At 48.2% G+C, this 27443-nt stretch overlaps 1 protein-coding gene across 3 annotated transcripts; it reads left to right on the top strand.

Moving 5' to 3' along the window:
* The first annotated feature begins 1825 nt into the window (after positions 1–1825).
* On the top strand, positions 1826–27045 carry HMGCL (3-hydroxy-3-methylglutaryl-CoA lyase). Of its 3 annotated transcripts, XM_030805871.1 has the most exons (10): positions 1893–1964; positions 2599–2658; positions 7072–7155; positions 10449–10556; positions 11257–11352; positions 14010–14158; positions 17530–17593; positions 20301–20489; positions 24109–24234; positions 26358–27045. In XM_030805871.1, exons 3-10 carry the CDS (start codon positions 7087–7089, stop codon positions 26457–26459), a joined length of 903 nt encoding a protein of 300 aa, XP_030661731.1. In that variant the 5' UTR covers positions 1893–1964; positions 2599–2658; positions 7072–7086; the 3' UTR covers positions 26460–27045. The 3 variants fall into 3 exon arrangements, with proteins under 3 accessions (XP_030661732.1, XP_030661730.1, XP_030661731.1); XM_030805872.1 differs by lacking the exon at positions 2599–2658 and having other exon boundaries at positions 1826–1964; positions 20409–20489; XM_030805870.1 differs by lacking the exon at positions 2599–2658 and having other exon boundaries at positions 1826–1964.
* The last annotated feature ends 398 nt before the right edge of the window (positions 27046–27443 follow it).

The raw sequence follows: 27443 nt of genomic DNA, 5'->3' as shown, positions 1-27443 counted from the left end.
CGCCCACCTCAGCCTCCCAAAGTATTGGGATTACAGGCGTGAGTCACCACGCCTGGCTATTTTTCTTATTTATTGAATAGACTTGGGGTCTCACTTTATTGGCCAGAGTGGTCTTCAAGTTCTGACCTCAAGTGATCCTCCCGCCTCGACCTCCCAAAGTGCTGGGATTACCGGTGTAAGCCACCGCACCCAGCCTTTTCTCTTTTATTATTATTTTTATTATTTTAGATCACTCTTTTATTATTTTATAGAGCAATATTTTATATTTTGGGCCTGGCACAGTGGCTCACGCCTGTAATCCCAGCACTTTGGGAGGCCGAGGAGGGTGGATTGCTTCAGCCCAGGCCAACATGGTGAAATCCCCCATCTCTACTAAAAATACAAACATTATCTGGGCACAGTGATGGGCACTTGTAATCCCAGCTACTCCAGAGGCTGAGGCAGGAGAATCGCTTGAACCCCGGGGGCAGAGGTTGCAGTGAGCCGAGATCAAGCCGCTGCACTCCAGCCTGGGCAACACAGTGAGACTTCGTCTTAATAAATAAATAAATAAATAGAGATAGATAAAATTCTAGTTCTTTATTTTAAATAAAGTTTGTATCCACTAAATTGATACTGTGACCAGTTAGTGGGGTACAACATACAGCTTGAAAAACAGTTCACTGGCCGGGGGCCAGTGGCTTTTGCCTGTAATCCCAGCATTTTGGGAGGCCAAGGCGGGCGGATCACCTGAGGTCAGGAATTTGAGACCAACATGGTGAAACCTAGTTTCTACTAAAAACACTAAAATTAGCCAGGCGTGGTGGTGCACACCTGTAATCCCAGCTACTCGGGAGCCTGAGGCACGAGAATCTCGAACTCGGGAGGCGGAGGTTGCAGTGAGCCGAAATCGCCCCACTGCACTCCAACCTGGGTGACAGAGTGAGACTCCATCTCAAACAAACAAAACAAAACAAAACAAAACACCAACAAAACAAAAAAGAGAAAAACAGTGCTCTAAGCATTTTCTTTGCGTCAGGGCCATTGCGAATGCTACACCGTCTGGAAAGTTTTTCTTGTATCCTCTTCACCTGGATAGATTTTTTTATTCAGCCCTTCAGAAAGTACACCTAGATAAATCTTAATCATTTTTTTAAGGTATGAAATCTAAGGATACCCCCTCTCTGGAGCTGCCTGCCTGTGTTTGAATCCTGAAGATCGTGATGGCGTGAGTTAATCCGTGCTAAGAATTCGCAACAGTGAGTAGCAAATCGTAAAGCTGCTTCTTATAGTCAAGTTAGAAATGACACGACTGTTTGTGTAACTATTAATATGTGTCTCCTCACACCTCCCACACTCGAAACACAAGAAGCCACAGAATTTGGTTAATTTCTGTTTATGTTTTTGTTTTTTTGTTTTGTTTTTGAGAGGCTTTCACTGTGTCGCCCAGGCTGGAGTGCAGTGGCACGATCTCCGCTCCCTGCAACTTCGCCTCCCGGGTTCAAACAATTCTCCTGCCTTAGCCTCCCAAGTAGCTGGGATTACAGGTGCCCACCACCAGGCCCGGCTTTTTTTTTTTTTTTTTTTGTATTTTTTGTAGAGAACTGGGGGTTTCGCCATGTTAGCCAGGCTGGTCTGGAATTCCTGACCTCAGGTGATCTACCCGCCTCGGTCTCCCAAAGTGCTAGGAGTACATGGTGTCCAGGCTGATTCTGTTCATCTTTATATTCCTAGCGTCTCACTTGGCCTGGGATGGAAGAGGCGCTCGGAATCCAAACGGAGAGAGGCTGGGAGTGGAGCCAGCTTCGGAAGTCACGGCGGAGGGGCGGGGACAGGGGCGGGGGCGGGGGCGGGGCCTCGCCCACCAGACGTGCCGTCGGTCACGCGGGGCCCAGCTGGACTGCCGCGGGGGATTCTGGGCCAAGATGGCAGCAATGAGGAAGGCGCTTCTGCGGCGACTGGTGGGCTTGGCGTCCCTCCGGGCTGTAAGTGCCCCGAGCCGCCGAGGCGGCGGCCCTGCAGGCACTCTGACTGTCAGGGTCGGGGGCTTGGCCTTTGGTGGCTGCTCTCTTAGAGGCGAGGCCGGACAGCTCTCAGGCCAGAGTCGGGAGGGCGTTGGAGTCCTGGACCCTCCCTTATCCCCTCAAATCCTTTGAAGGGGTTGGGAAAACTGAGGTCCGGAGAGGTGGAATGACTTGTCTGGGTCATGGAAACCTGGGACGCCATCCTAGGCGTCCTGATTCCCCGCCCAGGGCCCTTTCCGATGACCCTGGCCTCTTTCTCCCTCTAATTGAACTTCAGACCTCTCCAACTCTTCATTAGTGAAAATTCCATTTCCTTCGTCTCCATTTCCAACTCTTGTTGCTTTTAGAGATGCTTGGGGAACTATCCCAGCCTACCGAGCGGGACTTGCGTTGATTGGAGCCAAGCTGTGATTCCCTTGGAATTGCACTTTGATCCTGTTCGATCCTGATGTTTTCCCCTCTCCCATTCTTAGCGCAGAAAAAGTGTGGGAGACGTAGCTGTATGGAGCAGAAAAAAGCTGAAGCTAGGGTGTCCCAATAGTTTTGCCACTTTATAGACTTAATGAGATAGTTATTTACTTTCTCTAAACCTCAGCTCTTTCATCTGTAAAACGGACAACATTCCCTTGGGGTTGTTTTGGAAATTAGAGAAAATGTAAGTAATACATTTGGCAGTGTTCTGGCTCCTAATAAGTGATGAGTCGGTGGTGGTATTTTTACCTTAGAGAGTTGAGAAGGAGTTATAGCTGTATAGAGGGAAAAATACACTCCTGGTACTGGGTCCCTCTCAGAAAGCCACATTAATATCCTTACTTGGCCTTTCACCTGCACCCCCTGCTCATGTGTAAAATGAAGATGGCAATTCCAACTTGGAAAGTTAAGAAAATTAAACGAAATAGTAGATATTAATAAGCTTTTAAGAGATATTTGGTGTAATGAGATGGCCCTCCATGGGGTTCCAAGCATAGGAACCAGTATTAGTATTAGAACCAGATATGGGTTCAAGTCCAAGCTCTGTCACTTTCTAACTGTGAATTTTGGGTAACCTTTCTGAGGCTTAATTTCTTCACCTACAGAGTTGGGATAATAATAGTCCCTGGCCTGTAGTTTAACACTGGGTTTAGTCAGTATTCGCTGTTGGTGTTGATGTAGGTACCTCAGGACACTGTGGCACAGTACTTGTGTGGTTAGGGGGACCCTCTCTGAGCGGAGCTTTACAGAGGAGGAACGGGATGTTAAACCAGGAGAAGAGAAGACTGTGGACCGAACAGTGGTAAAGAGGCAACAGTGGCCCAGAGGTTAGGAGCTTGCACTCTAGAGCCACACTGCCAGGTTTAGATACTGCCTCAGTGACTAGCTCCCCATGTCATCTCGGGAAGGTTACTTAATCTCTTTGGGCCTCAGATTTCTTTTCTTTTTTTTTTTTTTTTTTTTCCTGAGACGGTGTCTTGCTCTGTCATCTGTCACCCAGACTGGAGTGCAGTGGCGCAGTCTCAGCTCACTACAACCTCTGCCTCCCAGGTTCAAGCGATTCTTCTGCCTCAGCCTCCCAAGTGGGGCCTTAGATTTCTTACAGTAAAATGGGGATGATGATAGTTCCTACCTGATAAGATTGTTGAGAGGACAGTATGGGTTAATATATAAATGGCTCACCAGGCGTGGTGGCTCATGCCTGTAATCCTAGCACTTTGGGAGGCTGAGGTGGGTGGATCACTTGAAGTCGGAAGTTGGAGACCAGCCTGGCCAACCTGGTGAAACCCTGTCTCTACTAAAATACAAAAAATTAGCCAGGCGTGGTGGTGCGCACCTGTAGTCCTAGCTACTCGGGAGGCTGAGGCAGGGGAATCACTTGAACCTGGGAGGTGGAGGTTGCAGTGAGCCAAGATCGCACCACTGCTCTCCAGCCTGGAGACAGAATGAGACTCTATCTCAAATAAACAAATAAATATGTAAATGGCTCTTGTATGTGCCTGGCAAATATTAAGTGTTAAAAACTGTGAATTATGTGAAGAGCTGTTACGGGGAAGGAAGGAAGTGGAATTGAGTTTATAATGTTCTAATAAAAGCAACTTGGAAGCAGGTTTCAGAATCTTTTTTTTTTTTTTTTGAGATGAAGTCTTGCTCTTGTCCCCCAGGCTGGAGTACAATGGCACGATCTCGGCTCACTGCAACCTCCTCCTCCTGGGTTCAAGCAATTCTCCTGCCTCAGCCTCCTGAGTAGCTGGGATTACAGGCGCCTGCCGCCACGCCCAGCTAATCTTTTTTTTTTTTTTTTTTTTTTTTTTTTTTTTTTTTTTGAGACGGAGTCTTGCTCTTTCACCCAGGCTGGAGTGCAGTGGCGCAATCTTGGCTCACTGCAGGCTCCGCCCCCCGGGGTTCACGCCATTCTCCTGCCTCAGCCTCCTGCGTAGCTGGGACTACAGGTGCCCACCACCTTGCCCGGCTGATTTTTTGTATTTTTAGTAGAGACGGGGTTTCATCGTGTTAGCCAGGATGGTCTCGATCTCCTGACCTCGTGATCCGCCCACCTCGGCCTCCCAAAGTGCTGGGATTACAGGCGTGAGCCACCGCGCCCAGCCCTAATTTATGTATTTTTAGTGGAGACAGGGCTTCACCATGTTGGCTAGGCTGGTCTTGAACTGCTGACCTCCTCAGGTGATCCGCCCACCTCGGCCTCCCAAAGTGCTGGGATTACAGGCGTGAGCCACCACGCTCGGCCTGAAGCAGGTTTTAGATTATTTCAGCAACACTCAACTGTTATTTATCAAGCCCCTATTATGTCCCAGGGCCTTAGAAATACAGCATTGAATAAAACAAAGTCCCTGTCTCATGAAACTTATGTTCCAGTGAGATAGTTTTAGGGTGATATACTAGCAGAGGCTGAACATCCTTGTTGGAGGGAGATTCAAGTTGCAGGGACCTTCCAACTTAGCCTGTTGACTTCATGAAATCCAATGGCTCATTGCCTTAGTCTCTAAGAAGCCTTGTTGGCTAAAACGAGGCCAGTCAGGTGAGTTGTACATGTTCCAGCTGCTTCCTAGCAGGGAATTCCTGGGGGGCTTCAGGGGGTTGAGATCCTTAGCAGATCACACAGTGTGCCTCCCGCTTTGCCCTGTTGTAGTATATTTATCCAGATTAAATCTGTAAAACAAAGTTGATTTGAAAAGTTACAGTATCAAGACAGGTAGAGGAAAGAGGAAAAAAAGTATTGTGTTATTTGATAGGGAAGACTAAGATTTTGAGCTGACTTTATATAGAGGAGACTCAGGGCATTTTGTAAAAAATGTCTTCAGCTACTGGGGGTGTCACCTCCCCTTATTCCCATGCTTGTCATTACCCAGCCTATGACTGTAACAGAATAGAGCCCTCCTGCATCTCGTCCATACCCCGAAAAGTCCAGGACTGACTACTCCTCCCCATACTCAGTAATTGCTCTCTTCTGGGACAGCTATGTCCTTCATGGTTTATGTGTTATTTTAATAACTTTAAAGAGTGGCTACTTTGTATCAAACACAGTGCCAAACACTAGGGATGAAGTGGAGTTGAGACAGACAAGGTCCCTCAAAGAGCTTATGTTCTACTGGAACAGACATTGAGTAGGCACTCTTTATCGTGCTTTGAAGGAAATAATTATAGCTCTGCAATAGAAAATAATGGGGGTGGGAGGAATGGCAGCTTTGCAAAGGGTGGTCAGAGGAAGCCTCTCTGCAACTGAAAGATGAGAGAGAGATGTGAGAGAGTTTTTTTTTTTTTTTTTTTTTTTTTTTTGAGAGTTGTGGAGGAGTGAGGCCATGTAGTGCCAGTTTTAAAAAAAAAAAAGCCAGATGAGGAACCCTGGGGTAGAGGGAAGAGAAGGCAGGGAGCTTAGCAACCTGTTGGGTGGAGGTTGGGAGTGGACAGTAGGGGCAAGTGATGATTCCAGGAGGTCAGAGGAGCCAACTCATACAGCCTTCTCCTTTTCTTAATTGGAAAGCATCAAGTGACATATAGAGTCATTTAATTTTTTTTTTTGTGACGGGGTCTCGCTCTGTTGCCCAGGCTGGAGTGTAGTAGCACAGTCGTAGCTCACTGCAGCCTCAACCTTCTGGGCTCAAGCGATTCTCCCACCTCAGACTCTTGAGTAGCTGGGACTACAGGTCCATTCCACCGCGCCTGGCTAATTTTTCTATTTTTAGTAGAGACGGGGTTTCTTCATCATGTTGGCCAGGCTGGTCTCGAACCTCTGACCTCAAGTGATCTGCCTGCCTTGGCCTCCCAAAGTGCTGGGATTACAGGCATGAGCCACCGTGCCTGGCCTTTTTTTTTTTGAAATGGAGTCTTCCTCTGTCACCCAAGATGGAGTACAGTGGCACGATCTTGGCTCATTGCAACTTCCACCTCCCTGGTTCAAGCAATTCTCCTGCCTCAGCCTCTTGAGTAGCTGGAATTACGGGCGTGCACCACCACACCTGGCTATTTTTTGTGTATTTTTAGTAGAAACAGGGTTTCACCATGTTGGTCAGGCTGGTCTCAAACTCCTGACCTCAAGTAATCGCCCACCTCGGCCTCCCAAAGTACTGGGATTACAGGCATGAGCCACTGTCCCCAGCAATACCCGGCCTTTTTAAACTACTTACATACATACAGCAGCATACAGAGTCCTATAGGCCATGGTGAATAGGTGAAAGGGATCAATGAAGTTCTGGCTTATGCAGTAGGGTACATGCGATGCCTTTTACAGAGATGGAAAGGATGGAGTCAGACGGGCTTTAGGAGAAATTAGAGTTCTGTTTCAGGACTGCTAAATTGAAGAGATGCAAATAGAGCTGTCAGGTAGGCAGTGGAAAAGGAGTCTGGACTTCAGGCGAGAACCTCTACTGGAAGGATGAATCTCTTGCTTGTTCCTGTTACTCAGTGAAATTTTCTTTTTGTTCTTAATTCTAAAATAGACCAAATGTGAATTAAATGGTGAGAAATATTTCTTCTTGTCTCATTATTAGTGAAGATAGATCCATTCTTTCATATTGGTCTCCCTGGGAATTGTGGCAATCTCTTCCTCATACTTTTTGTTTCCTCTTTTAAACCAAAGGTCAGCACCTCATCTATGGGCACTTTACCAAAGCGGGTGAAAATTGTGGAAGTTGGTCCCCGAGATGGACTACAAAATGAAAAGGTAAAGTTGGAAATGAGCCAAAAAAAGTTTTTCAAGCATCTGCTTTGAGTACTATGTGTGATAGGTGCAATGGCAGTGGACAGAGCTATGCAAGATGTGATTCCTTTGCACAAGTTAGGGGAGAGTAGAGGAGGCCAAACAGGGACAGGTACCTGTGACAGTTAAATGGTCTAAAATGGTGGGGCAAGCTGGGTGGGTGGCTCATGCCTATCACCTCTAATTACTTGGGGGGCTGAGGTGGGAGGATGGCTTGAGCCCAGGAGTTTGAGACCAGTCTGGGCAATATAGCAAGACTCTGTCTTATTAAAAAATATATGTATATGCATAAATTGAATGGTGGTACAACAGATTTGGTGTCCCCAGGTCCACAGCCCAGTGGGGTAGGGTAGACCCAGCAATTCCATGTAAGGAGATTTATCTTACAGGATAAATTTATAATAAATTTATTATTTAAATTTAAATAAATTTTAATTTAAAAATAAATTAAATTTATAAATTTATAAATTTATTTAAAAATAAATTAAATTATTATTAAAATTAAATTTAAATTTAAATAAATAAATACTTACTGTAAGATTTATCTTACAGCAAGTCATGAAGGCCAAATGTAGAGATTTAGCCTTGGGGGTGTTCCTTACAAACCTGTTGGTAAGTGCAGAACAGTTGGAAACAACTTAAATATTTAGTATGAGGAAAGTTGGGTCAGATACATTATGGACTTTTTATAAAATGAAATATTATGAAGCCATTAATAACATAGGTGTATATAAAGTGACTCAAGCAGGTTATAAAATAGTGCATGTGGCTGGGCATGGTGGTGGCTCATGCCTGTAATCCCAGCACTTCAGGAGGCTGAGGCAGGTAGATCACTTGAAGCTGGGAGTGTGAGACCAGGCTGACCAATATAGTGAAACCCTATCTCTACTGAAAAAAAAAAAAAAAAAAAAAAAAATAGCTGGGTGTGGTGGCACACACCTGTAATCCTAAGGCTCAGGCATGATAATTTCTTGAACCTGGGAGGCAGAGGTTGTAGTGAGTTGAGATCGTGGCATTGTACTCCAGCCTGGGTGATAGAGCACAATTCTATCTCCAAACAAAAACAAATAGTGCATGTGCGTGCGCGTGCGTGTGTGTGTGTGTGTGTGTGTGTGTGTATGTGTGTGTTTTGGGAGATGGCATCTCACTCTGTCGCCCAGGCTGGAGTGCAATAGCGCAATCTCGGGTCACCTCAACCTCCACCTCCCCAGTTCAAGTGATTCTCCTGCCTCAGCCTCCTGAGTAGCTAGGATTACAGGCCCCCGCCAATATGCCCAGCTAATTTGTGCATTTTTAGTAGAGACGGGGTTTCACCAGGTTGGCCAGGCTGGTCTTGAACTCCTGGCCTCAGGTGATCCACCTGCCTCGGCCTCCCAAAGTGCTGGGATTACAGGCATGAGCCACTGCGCCCGGCCATGTATTTTTTAATCTTAAACTTTTATGTAAGAAAAAAGTTTATATACGTATGGGAGCATTTATCTAGACCAGGACCTAGGCCAGCACTTTCTGTGAAGACGGAAGTATTCTGGACCTGAGCTTTTCCGTGTGGCCACTACACCCATGTGGCCCTTGAGAATTTGAGATGTGACTAGTGTGGCCAAGGAATTGTATTTTTATTTTTATACAATTTTTATTAAATGTAAATAACCACATGTGACTAGTGACATATTGGGCTGCACAGATCTAGAAAGTTACACACCAGGATGTTAATAGTGTTATCACTGGGAGGTTAAGGGTAGTTTTCTTTTGTTTTTGGCATGTTTTTCTGAAAGAATCATATATTGATTATTTTTTCAATAAGAAAAGCTTTTTTCTTTTTCTTTTTTTTTTTTTTTTAGCACGTCCATCTTAGCTTTAATAGTGAGTGCTTGTTGGAAACAATAGTGTGTAAGTTCCCGAAGGGCAGAATCCTGTCTGTTCTGCTTCTGCTTATTGCTATATCCCCGGCACCTAGCACAATGCCTGCAACATGGAGGGCTTTCAAAAATTATTTGGCAGGCCGGGCATGGTGGCTCATGCCTGTAATACTGGCACTTTGGGAGGCTGAGGCAGGCAGATCACCTGAGGTCAGGAGTTTGAGACCGGCCTGGCCAGCATAGTGAAACCCCATCTCTACTAAAATAAATGAGCCGGGATGGTGGCATGCTCATGTAATCCCATCTACTCTGGAGGCTGAGGCAGGAGAATCGCTTGAACCCAGGAGGCAGAGGTTGCAGTGAGCTGAGATTGTGCCACTGCACTCCAGTCTGGGCAATAGAGTGAGACTCCATCTCAAAAAAAAAAAAAAAAAAATTGTGGAATAGATTAAGTTAGAGCAGTGGGAGAGAAATTGGAGAAGGCAGGCGAGGGGAGGACCTAGTGAGAAGGACCTGGAGTTTTTTTGTGTGTTCTTTTTGTTTGAGACAGGGTCTTGCTCTGTGTCACTTAGTGCAGTGGCACAATCATTGCTCACTGCAGCCTCGACTTCCCAGGCTCCAGTGATCCACCTCAGCCTCCTGAGTAGCTGGATCACAGACACGTGCCACCACGCCTGGCTAATTTTTGTATTTTTTGTAGAGAGGGGGTTTCACCATGTTGCCCAGGCTGGTCTCAAACTCCTAAGTTTAAACGATCTGCCTGCCTCAGCCTCCCAAAGTGCTGGGATTACAGGCGTGAGCCAATGTGTCCGCCTGGACCGGGAGTTCCTAGAATTTTTTGCCTAATCCTGTAAATATTAGGGAGCCATAGAAAGCTTTTGATGCAAGAGAATGGAAGATTGGAAGCTGCATTTTAGGATTCCTGTGTAGGATGAATTAGTGGCTTGAGACTGCGCCATGTTATATACAGGATAATGATGGTAGATTTGGAAAGAGGAATCCGTAGAATCTGTTGAGCTACTGGACATGGTGGGGAGGAAGATAAGCTATACGCTGAACACATGAGGCTGAAGTCCTATGCCAGTTGGGAGACAGAAGCGAGGAGTGTGTGATACTTTGGGGGCCCTATCCCATACTCCCCAGAGGGTTAGTCATCTCTGCCCTTTCAGGCCATCACACACTGCTCTCAGTTTGTTTATGATGGGATTATGAATTAACACACATTTACTTACGGGAAAGCCTGCATGGCAGAATAATGTTTCCATGTAAATAACTCCTTTTCAGGTGAGAAGCTGCATCCACTGCAAAAAATTATCTATAGTACTTGAACTAACAGGTACTGCATTCTGAGGCTGTTTTATTACTAACTTTGCTGCCTTGGTGTTTCTCTCTCCACTATAGAATATCGTATCTACTCCGGTGAAAATCAGGCTGATAGACATGCTTTCTGAAGCAGGACTCTCTGTTATAGAAGCCACCAGCTTTGTGTCTCCTAAGTGGGTTCCCCAGGTGAGCCCTAGCCCTCAGTGAGAGGCCTTTCTCCAGGGATGAAAAGTTTTGCATTTGCCTTTGAAGCAAGTACAGAACATAGGTTTCCAAGCCCCTGGCTTTGAGAGGTCTCAGGTGATTCATAACACTGTGTTGCAGCAAAAGAACCTGACCCAGGATTCAGGGCCTTGGGTTCAGTCTTGGCTGTGCTCTGACTTGCTCAGTGACATTGCTAAGGCCTTTCGCCTCCTCGATGTTAGAGAGAACCTCTTCTAGCCCTAAAGTCTAAAACCCTGTATGCCTGTCTGTGGTTTCTTTGTTTGTAAAAGAGGAAGACTGACAACTCCTGCTTCACAAAGATAGTTAAGTGGAGAAGAAACATCCTGTTACAGAGGAGTGTTTAACACAGAGCTGAGCTCAGTGCCTGGCCCAGAGTACATTCTCAATAAATGGCTGGTAGTAGTATTCCTGCTGTTTCTGCATATGTAAAGCTGGCAGTATGGGCCATATGGAGAAATTGGGATCTCACCCAGACCAAGGGCCCTTCTGAGCCATCAGCAGTCAAACAAACAGTAAAAGTATTGGAGAGACTCAGCTCTGCAGAAGGAATTACTCGCTAAGAGTTCTGGAGAACAGAGGTTTTGTGATGAAAAGGTTTTCTCTAACTGAACTCTCTGCCCGCTCTTGGTGATGACTTGGCAATGTCTCCCTTGGTTCCTAGATGGGTGACCACACTGAAGTCTTGAAGGGCATTCAGAAGTTTCCCGGCATCAACTACCCAGTCCTGACCCCAAATTTGAAAGGCTTCGAGGCAGCGGTAAGAGGATAGCTAGTTGGTGGGGGCTCCTGAAATGAGATTGATGGCACTGGTCCCTGCCTTGTCTTGGGGCCTCAGTCCCCTGTCCTGGGATGTCCATCTGAACAGCTTGTCTGTCAGCCAGACCCTGGGGCAAACCTGGCCCTGCCAATCACTGCTCTGTGATCCTGACAAGTTGACAAGCCTATAAAATAGGGCTAAATGACAGTACCTGAAGTTGTGAGCATTTCAGAAGATAGGATGCATGTACATTGCTTAGCAAGAGCCAGATAAAGGTAACTGCTTAATAAATGTCAGCTCTTTTGATTATCCACTTCTTTAGAGAAAGGTAACCAAACTCTCCACAAGAGTTTCAACAGTAGTTGCTGGCATCTGCCAACTTTCTTACAATTTTAGACAAGAACATCTTTGGAGATGTTGGTTCTGTATTTAGGCAAAAACCTTTTTTTGGCTGGGCACAGTGGCTAACACCTATAATCCCAGCACTTTGGGAGGTTGAGGCAGGAGAACAGCTTGAGGCCAGAAGCTTGAGATAGCCTGAACAACATAAGGAGACCTTGTCTCTACAAAAAAAAAAAAAAAAAAAATCAATTAGCTGGCTATGATGTCATACACCTGTAGTCCTAGCTACTCGGAAGACTGAGGCACAGGATGGCTTGAGACCAGGAGTTCGAGGCTGCAGTAAGCCATGATAATACTGCTGCACTCGCCGGGCGCGGTGGCTCACGCCTGTAATCCCAGCATTTTGGGAGGCTGAGGTGGGCGGATCACAAGGTCAGGAGATCGAGACCATCCTTGCTAACACGGTGAAACCCCGTCTCTACTAAAAATACGGAAAATTAGCCGGGCGTGGTGGCAGGCGCCTGTAGTCCCAGCTACTCGGGAGGCTGAGGCAGGAGAATGGCATGAACCCGGGAGGTGGAGCTTGCAGTGAGCAGAGATCAGGCCACTGCACTCCAGCCTGGGCAACAGAGCGAGACTCTGTCTCAAAAAAAAAAAAAAAAAATACTGCTGCACTCATCCAGCCTGGGTGACAGAGCAAGAAAAGAAAAAAGCTTTTTCTCAAGAGTGACTTCCAGGGTGGTGATGGCGGTGGTGGTGGTTTCCTTGGGGAAAGTCAAAGTTTTTTTGTTTTTTTTTTTTTTATTAAGAGAAATTACTGTGTTTGTTTCCTAGTGCTACTGTAAGAAAGTACTACAAGCCGGGCGCAGTGGCTCACGCCTGTAATCCCAGCACTTTGGGAGACCAAGGCGGGCGGATCATGAGGTCAGGAGATCGAGACCATCCTGGCTAACACGGTGAAACCCCATCTCTACTAAACATACAAAAAATTAGCCGGGCGTGATGGCAGGCGCCTGTAATCCTAGCTACTTGGGAGCCTGAGGCAGGAGAATCACTTGATCCCGGAAGGCAGAGGTTGCAGTGAGCCAAGATCATGCCACTGCATTCCAGCCTGGGCGACAGAGTGAGACTCCGTCTCAAAAAAAAAAAAAAGAAAAGAAAAAAAGAAAGCACTACAAATTGGGTGGCTTAAAAACAACGGAAATTTATTCTCTCACAGTTCTGGAGGCCAGAAGTCCCAAATCAAGGTGTCAGCAGGATTGGTTCCTTCTGAGGCCTCTGGGAGAATCTGTCCCATGCCTCTCTGCTGGGATCTGGTGGTGGCCAGCAGTCCTTGGCATTGCCTGGCTTGTAGATGCATCTCTCCAGTCTCTGCCTCCCTTTTCCCAGGGCCACGTTTTCTGTGTCTCTGTGTCTTCACATGGCCATCTTTTGTTTTTGTTTTTTTTAGACAGAGTCTTGCTCTGTCGCCCAGGCTGGAGTACAGTGGCATGATCTCGGCTCACTGCAAGCTCCGCCTCCCAGGTTCAAGTGATTCTCCCACCTCAGCCTCCCGAGTAGCTGGGACTACAGGCGTGTGCCACCACACCCAGCTAATTTTTTGTATTTTTAGTAGAGATGGGGTTTCACTGTGTTAGCCAGGATGGTCTCGATCTCCTGACCTCATGATCTGCCTGCCTCGGCCTCCCAAAGTGCTGAGATTACAGGCGTGAGCCACCACGCCCGGCTGGCCATATTTTTTTAAGGTCACCAGTCGTATGGGATTAGGGGCCTACCCTATTCCAGTATGGCTTCATCTTAACTAATGATATCTGCAATGACGCTGTTTCCAAATAAGGTCACATTCTGAGGTGCTGGGTTTTAATCCTTCAACATATCTTTTTAGGAGGACACAATTCAACCCATAACATTCACATAACATAAAATTTACCTTAAGATAAATTTTTTGCCATTCTCTGTCAGTATTCTTTAAAGAGAAAAGTGCTGTCCAGGCGTGATGGCTGACACCTGTAATCTCAGCACTTTAGGAGGCCGAGGCGGGTGGATCACAAGGTCAGGAGTTTGAAACCAGCCTGACCAACATGGTGAAACGCTGTCTCTACTAAAAATACAAAAATTAGCCGGACGTGGTGGTGGGCTCATATAATCCCAGCTACTCAGGAGGCTGAGGCAGGAGAATCGCTTGAACCCAGGAGGTGGAGGTTGCAGTGAGCCGAGATCGGGCCACTGCACTCCAGCCTGGGCGACAAAGCAAGACACCATCTCAAACAAAAAAAGAGAAAAGTGCTGAAAGGAATTCACCTGGATGTTGGCAGGTTGCTGCTGGAGCCAAGGAAGTAGCCATCTTTGGAGCTGCCTCAGAGCTCTTCACCAAGAAGAACATCAATTGTTCCATAGAGGAGAGTTTTCAGAGGTTTGACGCAATCCTGAAGGCAGCGCGGTCAGCCAATATTTCTGTGCGGGGGTGAGTCAGAGCACATTGGTATCCTTTCCTCTGTACCGTTCTGGAATGGGGCTAGGCTCTGACTCAAGTGGTCCTCCTGCCACAAACTTCTTATCCTGGGTGGGGGCAGCCCGAGCTCCACACCTAGACATCTTTTCCCAAATAAGTGTGGTCAGAAGAAATCCTAGCAAGTACCTTCTCTCAAACCTGAATTTTGGGTCAGTTTACCAGCTAGCCATGATAGCATGCACCTGTGGTCCTAGCAACTTGGGAGACTGAGGCAGAGGATGGCTTGAGACCGGGAGTTCGAGGCTGCAGTGAGCCACGATAGCACCACTGCTATCATGCTAAAGGAATCTAGCAGAACAGGACACTAATGGGTTTCTGGAGGTCAGTTGAGTCCTGGCTTTATCACTAGCTCTTCACACATCCCTGGAGAATTACCTAGGTTTCTATGTTTCCAACATCACGTCTCTAATATCAGTGGTTCCAGGCATTGTGTGTGTATTATCTATAATAATTGAAACCTCACAACAGCCCAGCAGGGAGTAGGTTATCCCCACTTTATAAATTACAAAACCAAGGCCCAGGAAGGGTGAATAGTCTACTGTAAGGTCACACTGCTGTGCAAATTGCAGCCAGAGGCCGGGCATGGTGGCTCACACCTGTAATCCCAGCACTTTGGGAGGACAAGGCAGGTGGATCACCTGAGGTCAAGAGTTCAAGACCAGCCTGGCCAACATGGTGAAACCCTGTCTCTACTAAAAATACAAAAATTAGCTGGGCGTGGTAGCGGATAGAAACCCTGTCTTTACTAAAAATACAAAAATTAGCTGTAATTCCAGCTACTTGGGAGGCTGAGGCAGGAGAATCACTTGAACCTGGGAGGTGGAGGTTGTTGTGAGCCGAGATCACACCACTGTACTCCAGCCTGGGTGACAGAGCAAAACTCTGTCTCAAAAAAAAAAAAAATTGTAGCCAGAATGATCGTTTAAAAGTGCACATCTGGGCTGAACATGGTGGCTCATGCCTATAATCCCAGCACTTTGGGAGGCCTAAGGCAGGCAGATCACCTGAGGTATGGAGTTCGAGACCAGCCTGGCCAACATGGGGAAACCCCATCTCTACTAAAAATACAAAAATTAGCTGGGCATGGTGGCACGCATCTGTAATCCCAGTTACTCAGGAGGCTGAGGCAAGAGAATCACTTGAACCCAGGAGGCAAAGGTTGCAGTGAGCCGAGATCACGCCACTGCACTCCAGCCTATGTGACAGAGCAAGACTGTCTCAAAAACAAATACCAAAAAAACCCCACAAAAGTGCACATCTGATCACATCCCTCCTGGTTAAAAAGCTTTCAGTGACTAATCAAGTGCAGACTTTTTAATGAGGTTTACAAACCCTGCATGATTTGGTCCCGGCTCTTTTCTGTAGCCCTGCTGTTCAAGTTCCCTTCTGGCCTCTGTTGCCTCTTCATGGTACACTCCAGCGCAACTGGAACTTCTTTCTGTTTGTCACATGCCTCCACTCTTGCCTCTGGGTCTTTGCACATGCTTTATGTAGACTCAGAACAACCTTCCTTGGGAGGCCAAGGTGGGCGGGTTGCCTCAGCCCAGGAGTTTGTGACCAGCTTGGGCCTGGGCAACATGGTGAAACCCCAGCTCTACAAAAAAAAAAAAAAAAAAGCCAGGTGTGGTTGCATGTGCCTGTAGTCCCAGCTACTCAGGAGGCTAAGGTGGGAAGATTACCTGAGCCTGGGAGGTCCAAGCTGAAGTGAGCCAAAATCATGCCACTGCACACTAGCATGAGTGAAAGAGTAAGACTCTGTCTCCAAAAAATAAAAAAGAACACTTCCTCCACATCATGCTTCTCGGGGATAACTCCTGCTCATCCTGACTCTTGCGGGAGTCAGTTCCTCTGAGAAGCTGCTCCAGTCCTTCAGGTGGAGTTAGCGCCCTTCTCTGGGACCCGGTAGTGTCGGGACATCCTCTAAATGTAGCACTTAGCAGCTTATTAAATTCCCTCCCTGCTCTACCCCACTAGACCGTGCACTCCATGAGGGCAAAGCCCACATCTCTCCCAGTCCCTGGGGTGCTCCACTCTCCCAGCTTGGGGCCTAGCACACAGTGGGCACTCAGTCACTGACGGGCAGGCGGACAAATGGGGAAGCAGGTGCTCCAGTAACATCGGCCCGACTCCCAGATCTGTGTCTTTCTAAGCATCTCTTACCTTTTTCTTGCTCAGCAATGGTTGGAGAGTAAGTGGGAGCATCGAAATGGAAAAGTACACCGAGATCTTTGAGTCTGAAATTATTTATCTGTTGAACATTTATTATGCCTCTTAATATGCAGAATTTGCTTGACTCTAAAGGGTTTTAAAGACAGCTCCAACAGGGCGGGTGGGAATAGAAGTCACCTACATCCCAAATCCACCCTCCTTACCATAGCCCTAAGACCCATGATCAGACCTGTGCCCACCTCGCTGACGTCCTCATCTCATACTTCCTTTCCCCTTGCTCTCTCTGCCTCAGCTATCCTTTGTTCTGTCTGGCTCTTCTGTCTCAGGGCTTTCCCCAGGTCTTCTCTCTGCCAGGAATGCTCTTCTCACAGACTCCCCCGGCTTCTCTCGGCTCCAACATCCTGTCCTCAGAGGGATCTTTCCTGGACCTTCACTACAGTTGGCCTCCTCCACTTGTTCCTGTCATTTCCCATCTTTCCTCTGTAGCACATCAGTTCTGAGATTTTCTCCATTACTTACTTGGTTGCTTTTTTATTGGCCATCTCCCTAACTTGAGATAAGCTCTGAGAGGGCAGGAACCTTATCAGTCTTGCCCACTGCCCTGTGCCAGTGCCTGGCACAGAGCAGGCAATTCAGTAAACATCAGGCAAATAAATGAATGAATGAATCCTCTAGCAACTCACTGGGGCAGCTCATCCCTTGGTCCTCAGGCCAGCCCAGCCTGTTGCTGACTCATATCCAACTCAGCTCTTGTTCTGAATTTGGTTTTACCCAGTCTTTGGTCTCCTTCTGGAGTACTGGCCCCAGCTCCCCTGGCACGTAGTTTTGCTCCGTCTCCCCACCGTACAACCCAGCTGCTTACTCTCCCTGCCCTCTCTGGCTCCTCCTCCGCTTATTGTAAATCCTTGGCTGCCTCTCCTGAGGCCTCTGCAACTTCTGCTTCCTCAACTGTAGGTCTGTTGTCCCCCAGTTCCCTGCCATTGCTCTCTACTGCCTCCTCCTGGCACTGAGTTGTACCATCCCTGCCCTTACTCCGCCCAGCTGCAGGTGTTGATTGCACACTGATCAGAAATGTGTGTTAAACAGCCCTGCCTTAGTTCTGCTAGCCAAAAAGCTCAGGACACTGACCTCATTCCTCCCCTGTCTTCCCACAGGTACGTCTCCTGTGCTCTTGGCTGCCCCTATGAAGGAAAGATCTCCCCAGCTAAAGTAGCTGAGGTGTGTGCATGTGTCAGGGTGGGGGGTTTGGTGAGGGTTGGCCACCTTGTCTGCCCCTGAGCACATAGGTTCCTCTCCCCACCCTTTCCTGCAGGTTTCTGACTTCATTCATTCACCCAGCTCCTTCATTAAGCTCCCTGCTGTGAGCACAGCCCTGCACTTGCTCCTTAGAGGCCCCCCTCCTAGCCGAACATGTAGTCCTTGAAGCCCCTGGCCTCTACCCAGCCTGAAAACCTCCGATTCAGTTTCCAGTCTGGTCATTTAGGTGATTCTCTGAGGAGGGGCTCCTTACCCAGGAATTCCCACAGTTCCTTGTAGTGATTGAAAGGCCACAACCCTGATGTCCTCTGAACAGTCACCAGGTCAACACTGAGAAGAACACAGCACGGGAATTGAGTTTGACCAGCCCAATAACTTATGTCATTTAGTCCTCAAAACCACTGTGCAAATTTGGTATTATTATTCCATTTTACAGTTGAGGAAACTGACACTAAATAACTTGCCACACAGGTTACAAATGGTGAAATCAGGTATCAAACCCCATTTTTTCTCTCTCCAAAGCCCACTTCTTCCCAGGGTACTTTGTGGCATCCAGATAGGTGGAATGGTAACAGTAGCAACTGTTTCTTGAGAGCAGCTGCCCTGCTCCAGGTCTTAGCCTCAGTTGCCACAATCGTTGCCATGTGACCAAAGGGTCATCACCATTTTTCAGAAGCAGAAATTGAAGCTCAGAAAAGTTAAGTTCCTTGCCAAGGCCCACAGCTAGTGAGCAGCAAAACTAGGACTTTAACGCAGCATCTCATGACTTCAAAGGCCTGCTCCTTCCCCTGCACCCTGCTGCCCCCTAAAGGCCAGCCACTGCTGCCCCACACTCTGTGCAGGGCCATTGGGGAAGTGACGTCACCATTTCATTTATTTAGCAGATCATTGGTGTCTTCTGGTCCCCTTTCCCTGCCACATCCCTCTGCACCTTGTCCAGCAGCCCCGTGTGTGCTCTTTGGGTGAGGCCATCTTTTTTTAAGTTCACCAGTCATATGGGATTAGCGGCCCACCCTATTCCAGTATGGCTTATTCCAGTTGGACCCATATTGGACCTATTCCAATATGGACCCATTTTGCAGTGTTTTTAGAGATGTGCAAATGGGCTTCTAAAAATTTAAATAGTGATGTACCTCTATTAAAAAATATAACTATTGGCCGGGCGTGGTGGCTCACACCTGTAATCCCAGCACTTTGGGAGGCTGAGATGGGCGGATCACGAGGTCAGGAGATCGAGACCTTCCTGGCTAACATGGTGAAACCCTGTCTCTATTAAAAATACAAAAAATTAGCCGGGCGTGGTGGCGGGCGCCTGTAGTCTCAGCTACTCGGGAGGCTGAGGCAGGAGAATGGCGTGAACCCGGGAGGCGGAGCTTGCAGTGAGCTGAGATTGCACCACCGCACTCCAGCCTGGGCAACAGAGGGAGACTCCATCTCAAAAAAAAAAAAAAACAAAAAAAAAAAAATATAGTCCCATATAATATATATATATATATATATATATTATATGGGACTATTGGCCGGGTACAGTGGCTCACGACCGTAATCCCAGCACTTTGGGAGCCCAAAGCGGGTGGATCACCTGAGGTCAGGAGTTCAAGATCAGCCTGGCCGACATAGTGAAACTCCGTCTCTACTAAAAATACAAAAAATTAGCGGGGCGTGGTGGTAGGTGCCTATAATCCCAGCTACCTGGGAGACTGAGACAGGAGAATCACTTGAACCCAGGAGGCAGAGGTTGCAGTGAGCCGAGATTGTGCCACTGCACTCCAGCCTGGGCGACAGAGTGAGACTCTGTCTCAAAAAATATATATATAAAATATATATATTATTATACATATATACACATTATATACAATATATAATATATAAAATATACATATATAATATGTAATTATATACATATATACATAATATTATGTATATAATTATACATAATATATACATTATATATAATGTATATATAATATATATACATAATTATATACATAATTATAATTATATACATAATATGTATTATATATTATTATATACATAATATATATTATATATTACATACATTTTATATATATATATATATACTATTAGCTGGGCATGGTGGTACACACCTGTGGTCCAAGCTACTTGGGAGGCTGAGGTGGGAGGATTGCTTGAGTCTGAGAGGCCAAGGTTGCAGTGAGCCGAGATCACACCACTGCACTCCAGCCTGAATGACAGAGTGAGACCCTGTCTCAAAAAAAAAAAAAAGAAAAAAATATAACTAGCATCTCAGACCCATGATTTCATGGATTTTATTGCTGAGGATAAAACAACATGGAAGGAATCGACTTCACTGATTCCAGCACCTGGGTCTGACAGTATGATGTGACGGTGGTAAGTGAAAGACTGAAGTCTGAGGGGCACAGGTAGGGAGGAAAGCACGGGGGTTGGAGCCTCAGGATTGTGGGCTGGCTCCAGCGGCTGGCTCTACCCCTTAAGCCTCAGCCTCCTGATCATAGATTGAGGAACATCATTCCCAGTTGGAGTGGTGAGGAGCATGTAAGCCAGTAAGAATTGAGTGCTTCATACACAGAAGTGTTCTGCCCAGGCAAAGGCCCCGTGCTTCTGAGTGCATGGATCCCCTGGCTGGTGGATTCCGTATCCTCCAAGTGCCTGCTTGCTTCCTTAGGTCACCAAGAAGTTGTACTCAATGGGCTGCTACGAGATCTCCCTGGGGGACACCATTGGTGTGGGCACCCCAGGGATCATGAAAGACATGCTGTCTGCTGTCATGCAGGAAGTGCCTCTGGCTGCCCTGGCTGTCCACTGCCATGACACCTATGGCCAAGCCCTGGCCAACACCTTGATGGCCCTGCAGGTAATCAAAAGCATATGCCCATTCTCTCACAGGTCACGGTGGGCAGGACAGCTTGTTATCATTTATTCTTTCAGCAAACATTTACTGATGCCAGTATGCCAGGTTCTGAGCTGGCAATAGTGGACACCGTCATGGTGACCCTGCCCAGATGTGAAGTGTACACGTCTGTGTTGGGGAGACAGTCAAGGGAGTTACATGGCAATCCTACTGCATTATGACAGATGCCGTGAAGGGAGGAAGCACAGGGCTCAGGAAGCCTAGAGGGGCCCCAGCTGAGGAGATCTAGGAGGATTTGCAAAAGAGGCCTCAGTGAAGCTTGAAGGACATAAAGTAAGCTGCTGTTGAGGGAAGAGGAAAGGTGACTGGGCAGAATTGCACCTCAGGACTGATGTGGGGTTCAGGGAGGACTCATACAATATACAGGGTTTTCAGTGTGCAGGTGTGTAGCAGAAGCAGGTGAAGAGACAGGAGGTAGAGAAGCCAGCAGAGGTCACTCAGAGGGAGAGGCTTTAATGCCGTTCCCCACAGATTGAGCTAAGACCTCAGATTTAGTTTCCCTTGAGGTTTGCTTCTTGTAGGCTGGTCCAGAATGGAGATCCATTGGCTGGCAGCCGGATAGAAGGAGCATTCTTAGTGTCTGACCACAGCTACCTTGCTGTAGCATTGGCCTAACCTTCCGTCTTTAGGATAGTGATGGCAGTCCCAGCCACTTTTTTTTCCTCTCAATTATCCCCTAGAGGTTCGTGTCTAAGCCAGGTGAGTCTGTTGCATTCTGGGCCGGTTTCCTCAGAGTTGTGGCTGTCAAGGTTAAGGTTTGTAGCTCTGTGGTCTCCTCATTTCTCAGCTTACTGTGACACCCTGCCCTGGCTCCTGGGCTTTCCTTCAGCTCATGCGTTTCCCAGCCAGGCAGGCAGGGAGAGTGACTTCCTCTCCTATGCCTTGCCAGGCAGGTAAAGGGGAATTCTGCACAGCTGAGGTGAGTCTGAGGCAAAACTTCATCCTGATCAGGCTGAGGATACTCCTGCTCCTCCGTGCTTCTCTGTTTCATGGCAGTGATATCTCAGAATCCCCTTTTTGAAAATTTATCAGGGAACAGGTTGAGCTGTGTGTTGTCTGGCAGTAGCTTCCTCTGACCTCCCTCTTCCATCAGTTATTTGGGAAATATGGATCGATGTGCCAGGTTAAGTGCTGACTTAGATAATAGTAACAGGACCCAATCCCTGCCCTCTGGGAGCTCATGTCATGCTGGGTGGGGAAGACGGATGGAAGATTATAGGTGTGTAAATAACGCATTGTACGACCATTTGTCCACTATTAAAACCTAACCTAACAGTGTTAGTGTGCTAGGCACTGTTCTCAGCATTAAGGATTCAGCTGTGACCAAAACAGAGTCTCTGACCTCACGAGGCTGACACTCTAGTACGATGAGACAGATAATAAATAAACAAACATACAGCAGGCCAGGTGTTCATAAACACTGTGGAGAAAAATGAAGCAGGTTAAGGCAGTGCCAGGCCTTTCTGTAGAGTGGCCTCACTCAGACGGTAGCATTTGAGAGAGACCTGAGAGAAGCGAGGGAGTGAGCCCTGCAGACCCCTAGCAGGCAGGGGGAGGGAAGGGAGCCCCACCCAGGAAAGCAGGCGCAAAGCCCCTGAGGGAGGAGTGTGCTTGCTGTGTTCAGGGATCATGAGGAGGCATGTGGCGGGAGCAGTGTGACTGAGGAGAGGGGGGCAGAGATGTCAGGGTTAGAGGAAGGCCAGACTGGGGGCCTTGTAGGACTTTGACTCTTTCGGACTGAGCTGGGAAGCTAACAGAGTGTCTTGAGCAGGGGCGGGGAGGGAGATGATCTGAAATGTTCCCTTTGAGAGGCTCCTCGGCCAGGCACGATGGCTCACACCCATAATCCCAGCACTTTGGGAGGCTGAGGCAGGTGGATCACTTGAGGTCAGGAGTTTGAGACCAGCCTGGCCAACATGGTGAAACCCTTTCTCAACTAAAAATATAAAAATTAGCTGGGCGTGGTGGCGTGAGCCTGTTATCCCAGCTATTTGCGAGGCTGAGGCATGAGAATCACTTGAGCCCGGGAGGTGGAGGTTGCAGTGATTTGCAGTGAGCTGAGATGGCGCCAGTTCACTCTAGCCTGGGCAACAGAGTGAGACTTCTTATCAAAAAAAAAAAAAATATAAGAGGCTCCTCTGGCTGCTGTGTAGAGAGTACACTGTAGAGAGACAGAAGAACCAATTTGGAGCCTACAGCAATCCAGGTGAGAGACATGGCAAGGAGGCCTGGAGGCAGAGGTGCGTGACCGGATCTCAGCAGTTCGTGTTCTGATCTGTGAAGCTCGAGACATCTATAGGCAGGTGTGTTAACCTGGGTGCAGTTAACTGGGAGTGAGTGGAGATAGAGAAGCTGTCTGAGGAGTGAGCAGTAAGGGCTCCAACCGAGATCAGGGAGGTGAGGAAGAGCCAGCAAAGACTGGACTGAGGCCTCGGGAGAGGCCAGAGCACTAGGAGGAAAACCAAGGGATGTGGAGCCCTGGAAGCCACATGGAGAAGGTGTCCAAGATGATGCGGCTAGTCAAGTGCAAAGATGAAGAAAGAGACTTGACCTTTGTACTTAGCTACATGGAGGCCAACAGTGGCCTTGACTAGAGCTGTTTCAGTGGAGGAGCTGTGGGGACGCAAACCTGTTTTGAATGGGTTCAAGTAAGAATGGTAGCTGTTAAATGGGAACAGCTCTTTTGAGGGACTTTGCTTTGAATCGGGGGAAAGAAATGGGAGGTTAGAGGGTTCCAAAAAGGTTTATAAAAGATGGGAGAGATTGCAGGCTGCGTGAGGATGACCCAGTGGAGGGGAGTAACAGGTTGCAGGAGAGAGGGAGAGACTTACCGGAGCACATCCTGAAGCAGGTGGGAATGGGCCTCACGCCAAGGTGGAGGGGTTGGCCATGGCTAGGAGCTCAGGGTCCATCTCGGGCAGCATGAGGGACGGCGGGTCTGTAGGCCCAGATGTAGGCAGGTGGGTAGATGTGACGGTGGGAGTCAATGGAGACGTCTCTCTTGATTGTATCTGTTTCCATAAAGCAGCAGATGAGAATGAGGATGGGGAAGGGGGTGATAGCGGTTTAAGAAGAGAGGAGAAAGTGAACTAGCCATTTGGGAGAGTGGGAGGTGACTGACCTGGGAAGACGGGATGTGGCCCTCGTGTGGCAAGGCCCTGACTGAGTGACAGTAGCCTGGAGGTGGTGGTGGGTAAGTGGGGAGGGCGGGTAATAAATGAATCACAGTAAACAACAGGGGTCTGAAATCTCAACATTGGGAGGGGGTTAGGCTGGTGATCAGAAAAGGTCTCCCTGAGCAGGTGGCTTTCAGACTGGAACCTAAAGGGTGAGAGTCCACCATGAAAGGAAAGATACTGCTGGCAGAGGAAACAGTGTAACAGAAACTAAAAGGAGAAACACTGTCTCTTTCTGTGGGATTTTCGTGTCAACAGAATCATAAGCCAAAGCAAAGAATGACTCTAGAATTTCAGGCAACAGACCACTGGGAGGTTTGCAAGGCTCAGCTCTGTGGGCTCTTGTCCCGAGCAACAGCCATATTTCACCATCCTTATGTTTCCAGATGGGAGTGAGCGTCGTGGATTCTTCTGTGGCAGGACTTGGAGGCTGTCCCTACGCACAGGGGGCATCAGGAAACTTGGCCACGGAAGACCTGGTCTACATGCTAGAGGGCTTGGGCATTCACACGGTAAGCCCACCCACCCCCTGGTGGCGACAGCCCTGAACTGACCAGGGGGCCTGAAGCTGAGAACAAAAGCGGATGGGGGTATTTGGGGTTGTTAAGGTGCTGAGGAGTAAAAAGGGAAAGGGTTAGCCAGGCGTGGTGGCTCATGCCTATAATCTCAGCACTTTGGGAGGCTGAGGCAGGGGGGTCACTTGAGCCCAAGAGTTTGAGGCTGCAGTGAGCTATGATCCTGCCAGTGTACTTCCAGCCTGGGTGAAACAGCAAGACCCTGTCTCTTCAAAACGAAAGAGGGGAGGCCAGGCGCGGTGGCTCACGCTTGTAATCCCAGCACTTTGGGAGGCCGAGGCGGGCGGATCACGAGGTCAGGAGATCAAGACCACAGTGAAACCCCGTCTCTACTAAAAAAAAAAAAAATACAAAAAAATTAGCCGGGCGTGGTGGCAGGCGCCTGTAGTCCCAGCTACTCGGAGAGGCTGAGGCAGGAGAATGGCGTGAACCCGGGAGGCGGAGCTTGCAGTGAGCCTAGATTGCGCCACTGCACTCCAGCCTGGGCAACAGAGCGAGACTCCGTCTCAAAAAAAAAAAAAAGGGGAAGGGTGCCGGGGTTTATGGATATTTGATCTCATATTTTAATGTTTGTGAGAGTAGGGTTGAGTGAGGCCACATGCATGGGCACAAGAAGGCTGGAGTGTCAGGGTGACTTTGACAGTTCAGTCCTAAGAGACCCTGGGAAGGGTCAGGTTCATGACCTGAAATGAGTCAGTTCTGTCTTGGCTTTGTTTTGTTCTCTGTAAAATGAGGAGAGTAGCGTTAGACAGCTCACCAGGGATCCGCCAGAGTCCACCAGGGCCCTCAGTGGCGGGACGGAAGCAGAATAGCATCTGTGCTTAAAGATCAGATGGAACTGGGTTTAAAGCCTACTCCTGCCACTCACAGGCTATGAGACCTCAGACAAATTATTTCATCTCTCTCAACCTAAGAAATGGGAATAATAATGCCATCTATCTCATGGAGCCATTGTGAGGATTAAGTAAGAAAACGTATGTAGAGGGCCAGGCGCACACCTGTAATCCCAGCACTTTGGGAAGCCAAGGCGGGTGGATCACCTGAGGTCAAGGGTTCGAGACCAGCCTGGCCAATATGGTGAAACCCTGTCTCCACTAATAATAGAAAAATTGCTGGGCACGGTCGCTCATGCCTGTAATCCCAGCACTTTGGGAGGCCAGGGTGGGCAGATCACCTGAGGTCAGGAGTTCGAGACCAGCTTGGCCAACATGGTGAAACCCCGTCTCTACTAAAAATACAAAAATTAGCTGGGTGTGGTGGCGCGCACCTGTAATCCCAGCTACTCGGGAGGCTGAGGCAGAAGAATCGCTTGAACCCAGGAGTCAGAGGTTGCAGTGAGCTGAGATCATGCCACTGCACTCCAGCCTGGTGACAGAGCGAGACTCCCTCTCAAAAAAAAAAAAAAAAAAGAAAAGAAAAATTAGCTGGGTGTGGTGGCACACACCTGTACCCCAGCTACTTGGGAGGCTGAGGCAGGAGAATCACTTGAACCCGGGAGGCAGAGGTTGCAGTGAGCTGAGAGCGTGCCATTGCACTCCAGCCTGGGCGACAAGAGCAAACTCTGTCTCCAAAAAAAAAAAAGAAAGAAAACTTATGTAGAACGCTTATCACAGAGCTGAGCACAGAGTGCACTTCAGCAAATATGAGCTACTGTATGAACAGAGGGTTTCTGCCTGGCCCTTTCAGTTGGTGTTTTTATCCCTCCCTCTCTGCCTCACAATCCTCACTTGAATATCAGTTTTTTACCTCTGTGGGCCAGGCCCTGTGCTGGGCCCTGAAGAGGGAGTACTGAGCAAGACTGGTAAGATCTGATAAGATCTGTGCCCTGGTAGTGGCACTACAAACCATGATAGAAATTGGGCATCTTACATGAGGGGGGGTCAGAGGAATAACCCAGGTGTCAGACAGACAGGAGCTCACAGGCAGCTGGTGCCCCACTGTCAAGGAAAAAGCCTGTTTATCTTCACCTTTTCAGTATCAGTTGTCTGTCCATGCTGATGTTTTCCCTGGTGTTGAGGGCATACCATGACTTACCGCATCCTCTAACTTGTTTCTCAAAGGGTGTGAATCTCCAGAAGCTTCTGGAAGCTGGAAACTTTATCTGTCAAGCCCTGAACAGAAAAACTAGCTCCAAAGTGGCTCAGGCTACCTGTAAACTCTGAGCCCCTTGCCCACCTGAAGCCCTGGGGATGGTGTGGAAATAGGGGCACACACAGATGATTCATGGATGGGGACATGGAAATAAGAATAGGTTAAATGGTGCAGGTACCTCATAGCCAGCTCTACACAGAGGTCTCTCCTGGCAGAAAGCAGGCGAGGGGCAGGAGGAGCTGCTTGGCAGAAGGACCTCCTGCCCAGACCTGAGTAGGAGTAAGAGGCTTTGAGGGCTGAAGTCTCCCTTCGTTAGGGACCCTGGCCCAGGAGTTGAATGCCTGAGGACATGTGGGAACCCCATTCCCTACTTAGCATGATCCTTGAGTCTCCTCTCTGGATGGAATCCGTAGCTGGCCACTCGCCACCCTCTACACAGCTCCACCCTGCCATGGCCTTGGGGCCCTTGCTGTCTGACTTCTCAGGACACAGGTCATGGAGGTTCTTCCCAAGCTGGCAGAGGCCATTTGTGGAAAGTGGAGAGCTTCGTGGTGGCCATCTGCCAACTCCAGCATCTCTGGAAAATCTCCACGCTGAATGTGATTTTTGAAAACAGCTTATGTAATTAAAGGTTAATGGCACATCATAATTCCAGCATTCGGTTGTGCAGCTGTGTGTATACATGAGCGTGGGGGAGTAAGATACTTTACCATGTTGCACTCTGAGAGGAAAATGGAGACTATGAACTAGTTTATTAATCTTTGGATTTCCTCCCTGTTTCCGCACCTGAGCCCCAAATCCATAGTGACTGGAAATCAGTGGTTTTGGGCTTACTCAGGCTGCTTGCGGCAGTTGCTGGCCAGAACACCCGAGGGGGTTGTTTCTGAGCTTTGCCTCTGTGACTGGGGCTATTGCACAAGCTCCCCTGAGGGCACACTTGCTGCTTTGGGCCTCGGTGGCCCGACTTCTCCCTGGCGCTCCCAGGCCTGGGAGCGCTCACCTGTCGGTTCCCCGGGCTCTGCGGGCAGGCGCCGATTCCCGGCTGCAGGGACACC

This window comes from Nomascus leucogenys, chromosome 24 (assembly GCF_006542625.1).
Source record: "Nomascus leucogenys isolate Asia chromosome 24, Asia_NLE_v1, whole genome shotgun sequence".
Classification (NCBI taxonomy): domain Eukaryota; kingdom Metazoa; phylum Chordata; class Mammalia; order Primates; family Hylobatidae; genus Nomascus; species Nomascus leucogenys.
The sequence above is the reverse complement of the archived record's forward strand: the minus strand, read 5'-3'. Positions and strand labels throughout refer to the sequence as shown.

Coding starts and splice junctions, on each gene's coding strand:
- HMGCL (XM_030805870.1), top strand. CDS start 1,905: ATGGCAGCAATGAGGAAGGCGCTTCTGCGGCGACTGGTGGGCTTGGCG. Junction 1,965..7,071: donor GCTTGGCGTCCCTCCGGGCT/GTAAGTGCCCCG, acceptor TTTAAACCAAAG/GTCAGCACCTCATCTATGGG. Junction 14,159..17,529: donor GCCAATATTTCTGTGCGGGG/GTGAGTCAGAGC, acceptor GTCTTCCCACAG/GTACGTCTCCTGTGCTCTTG.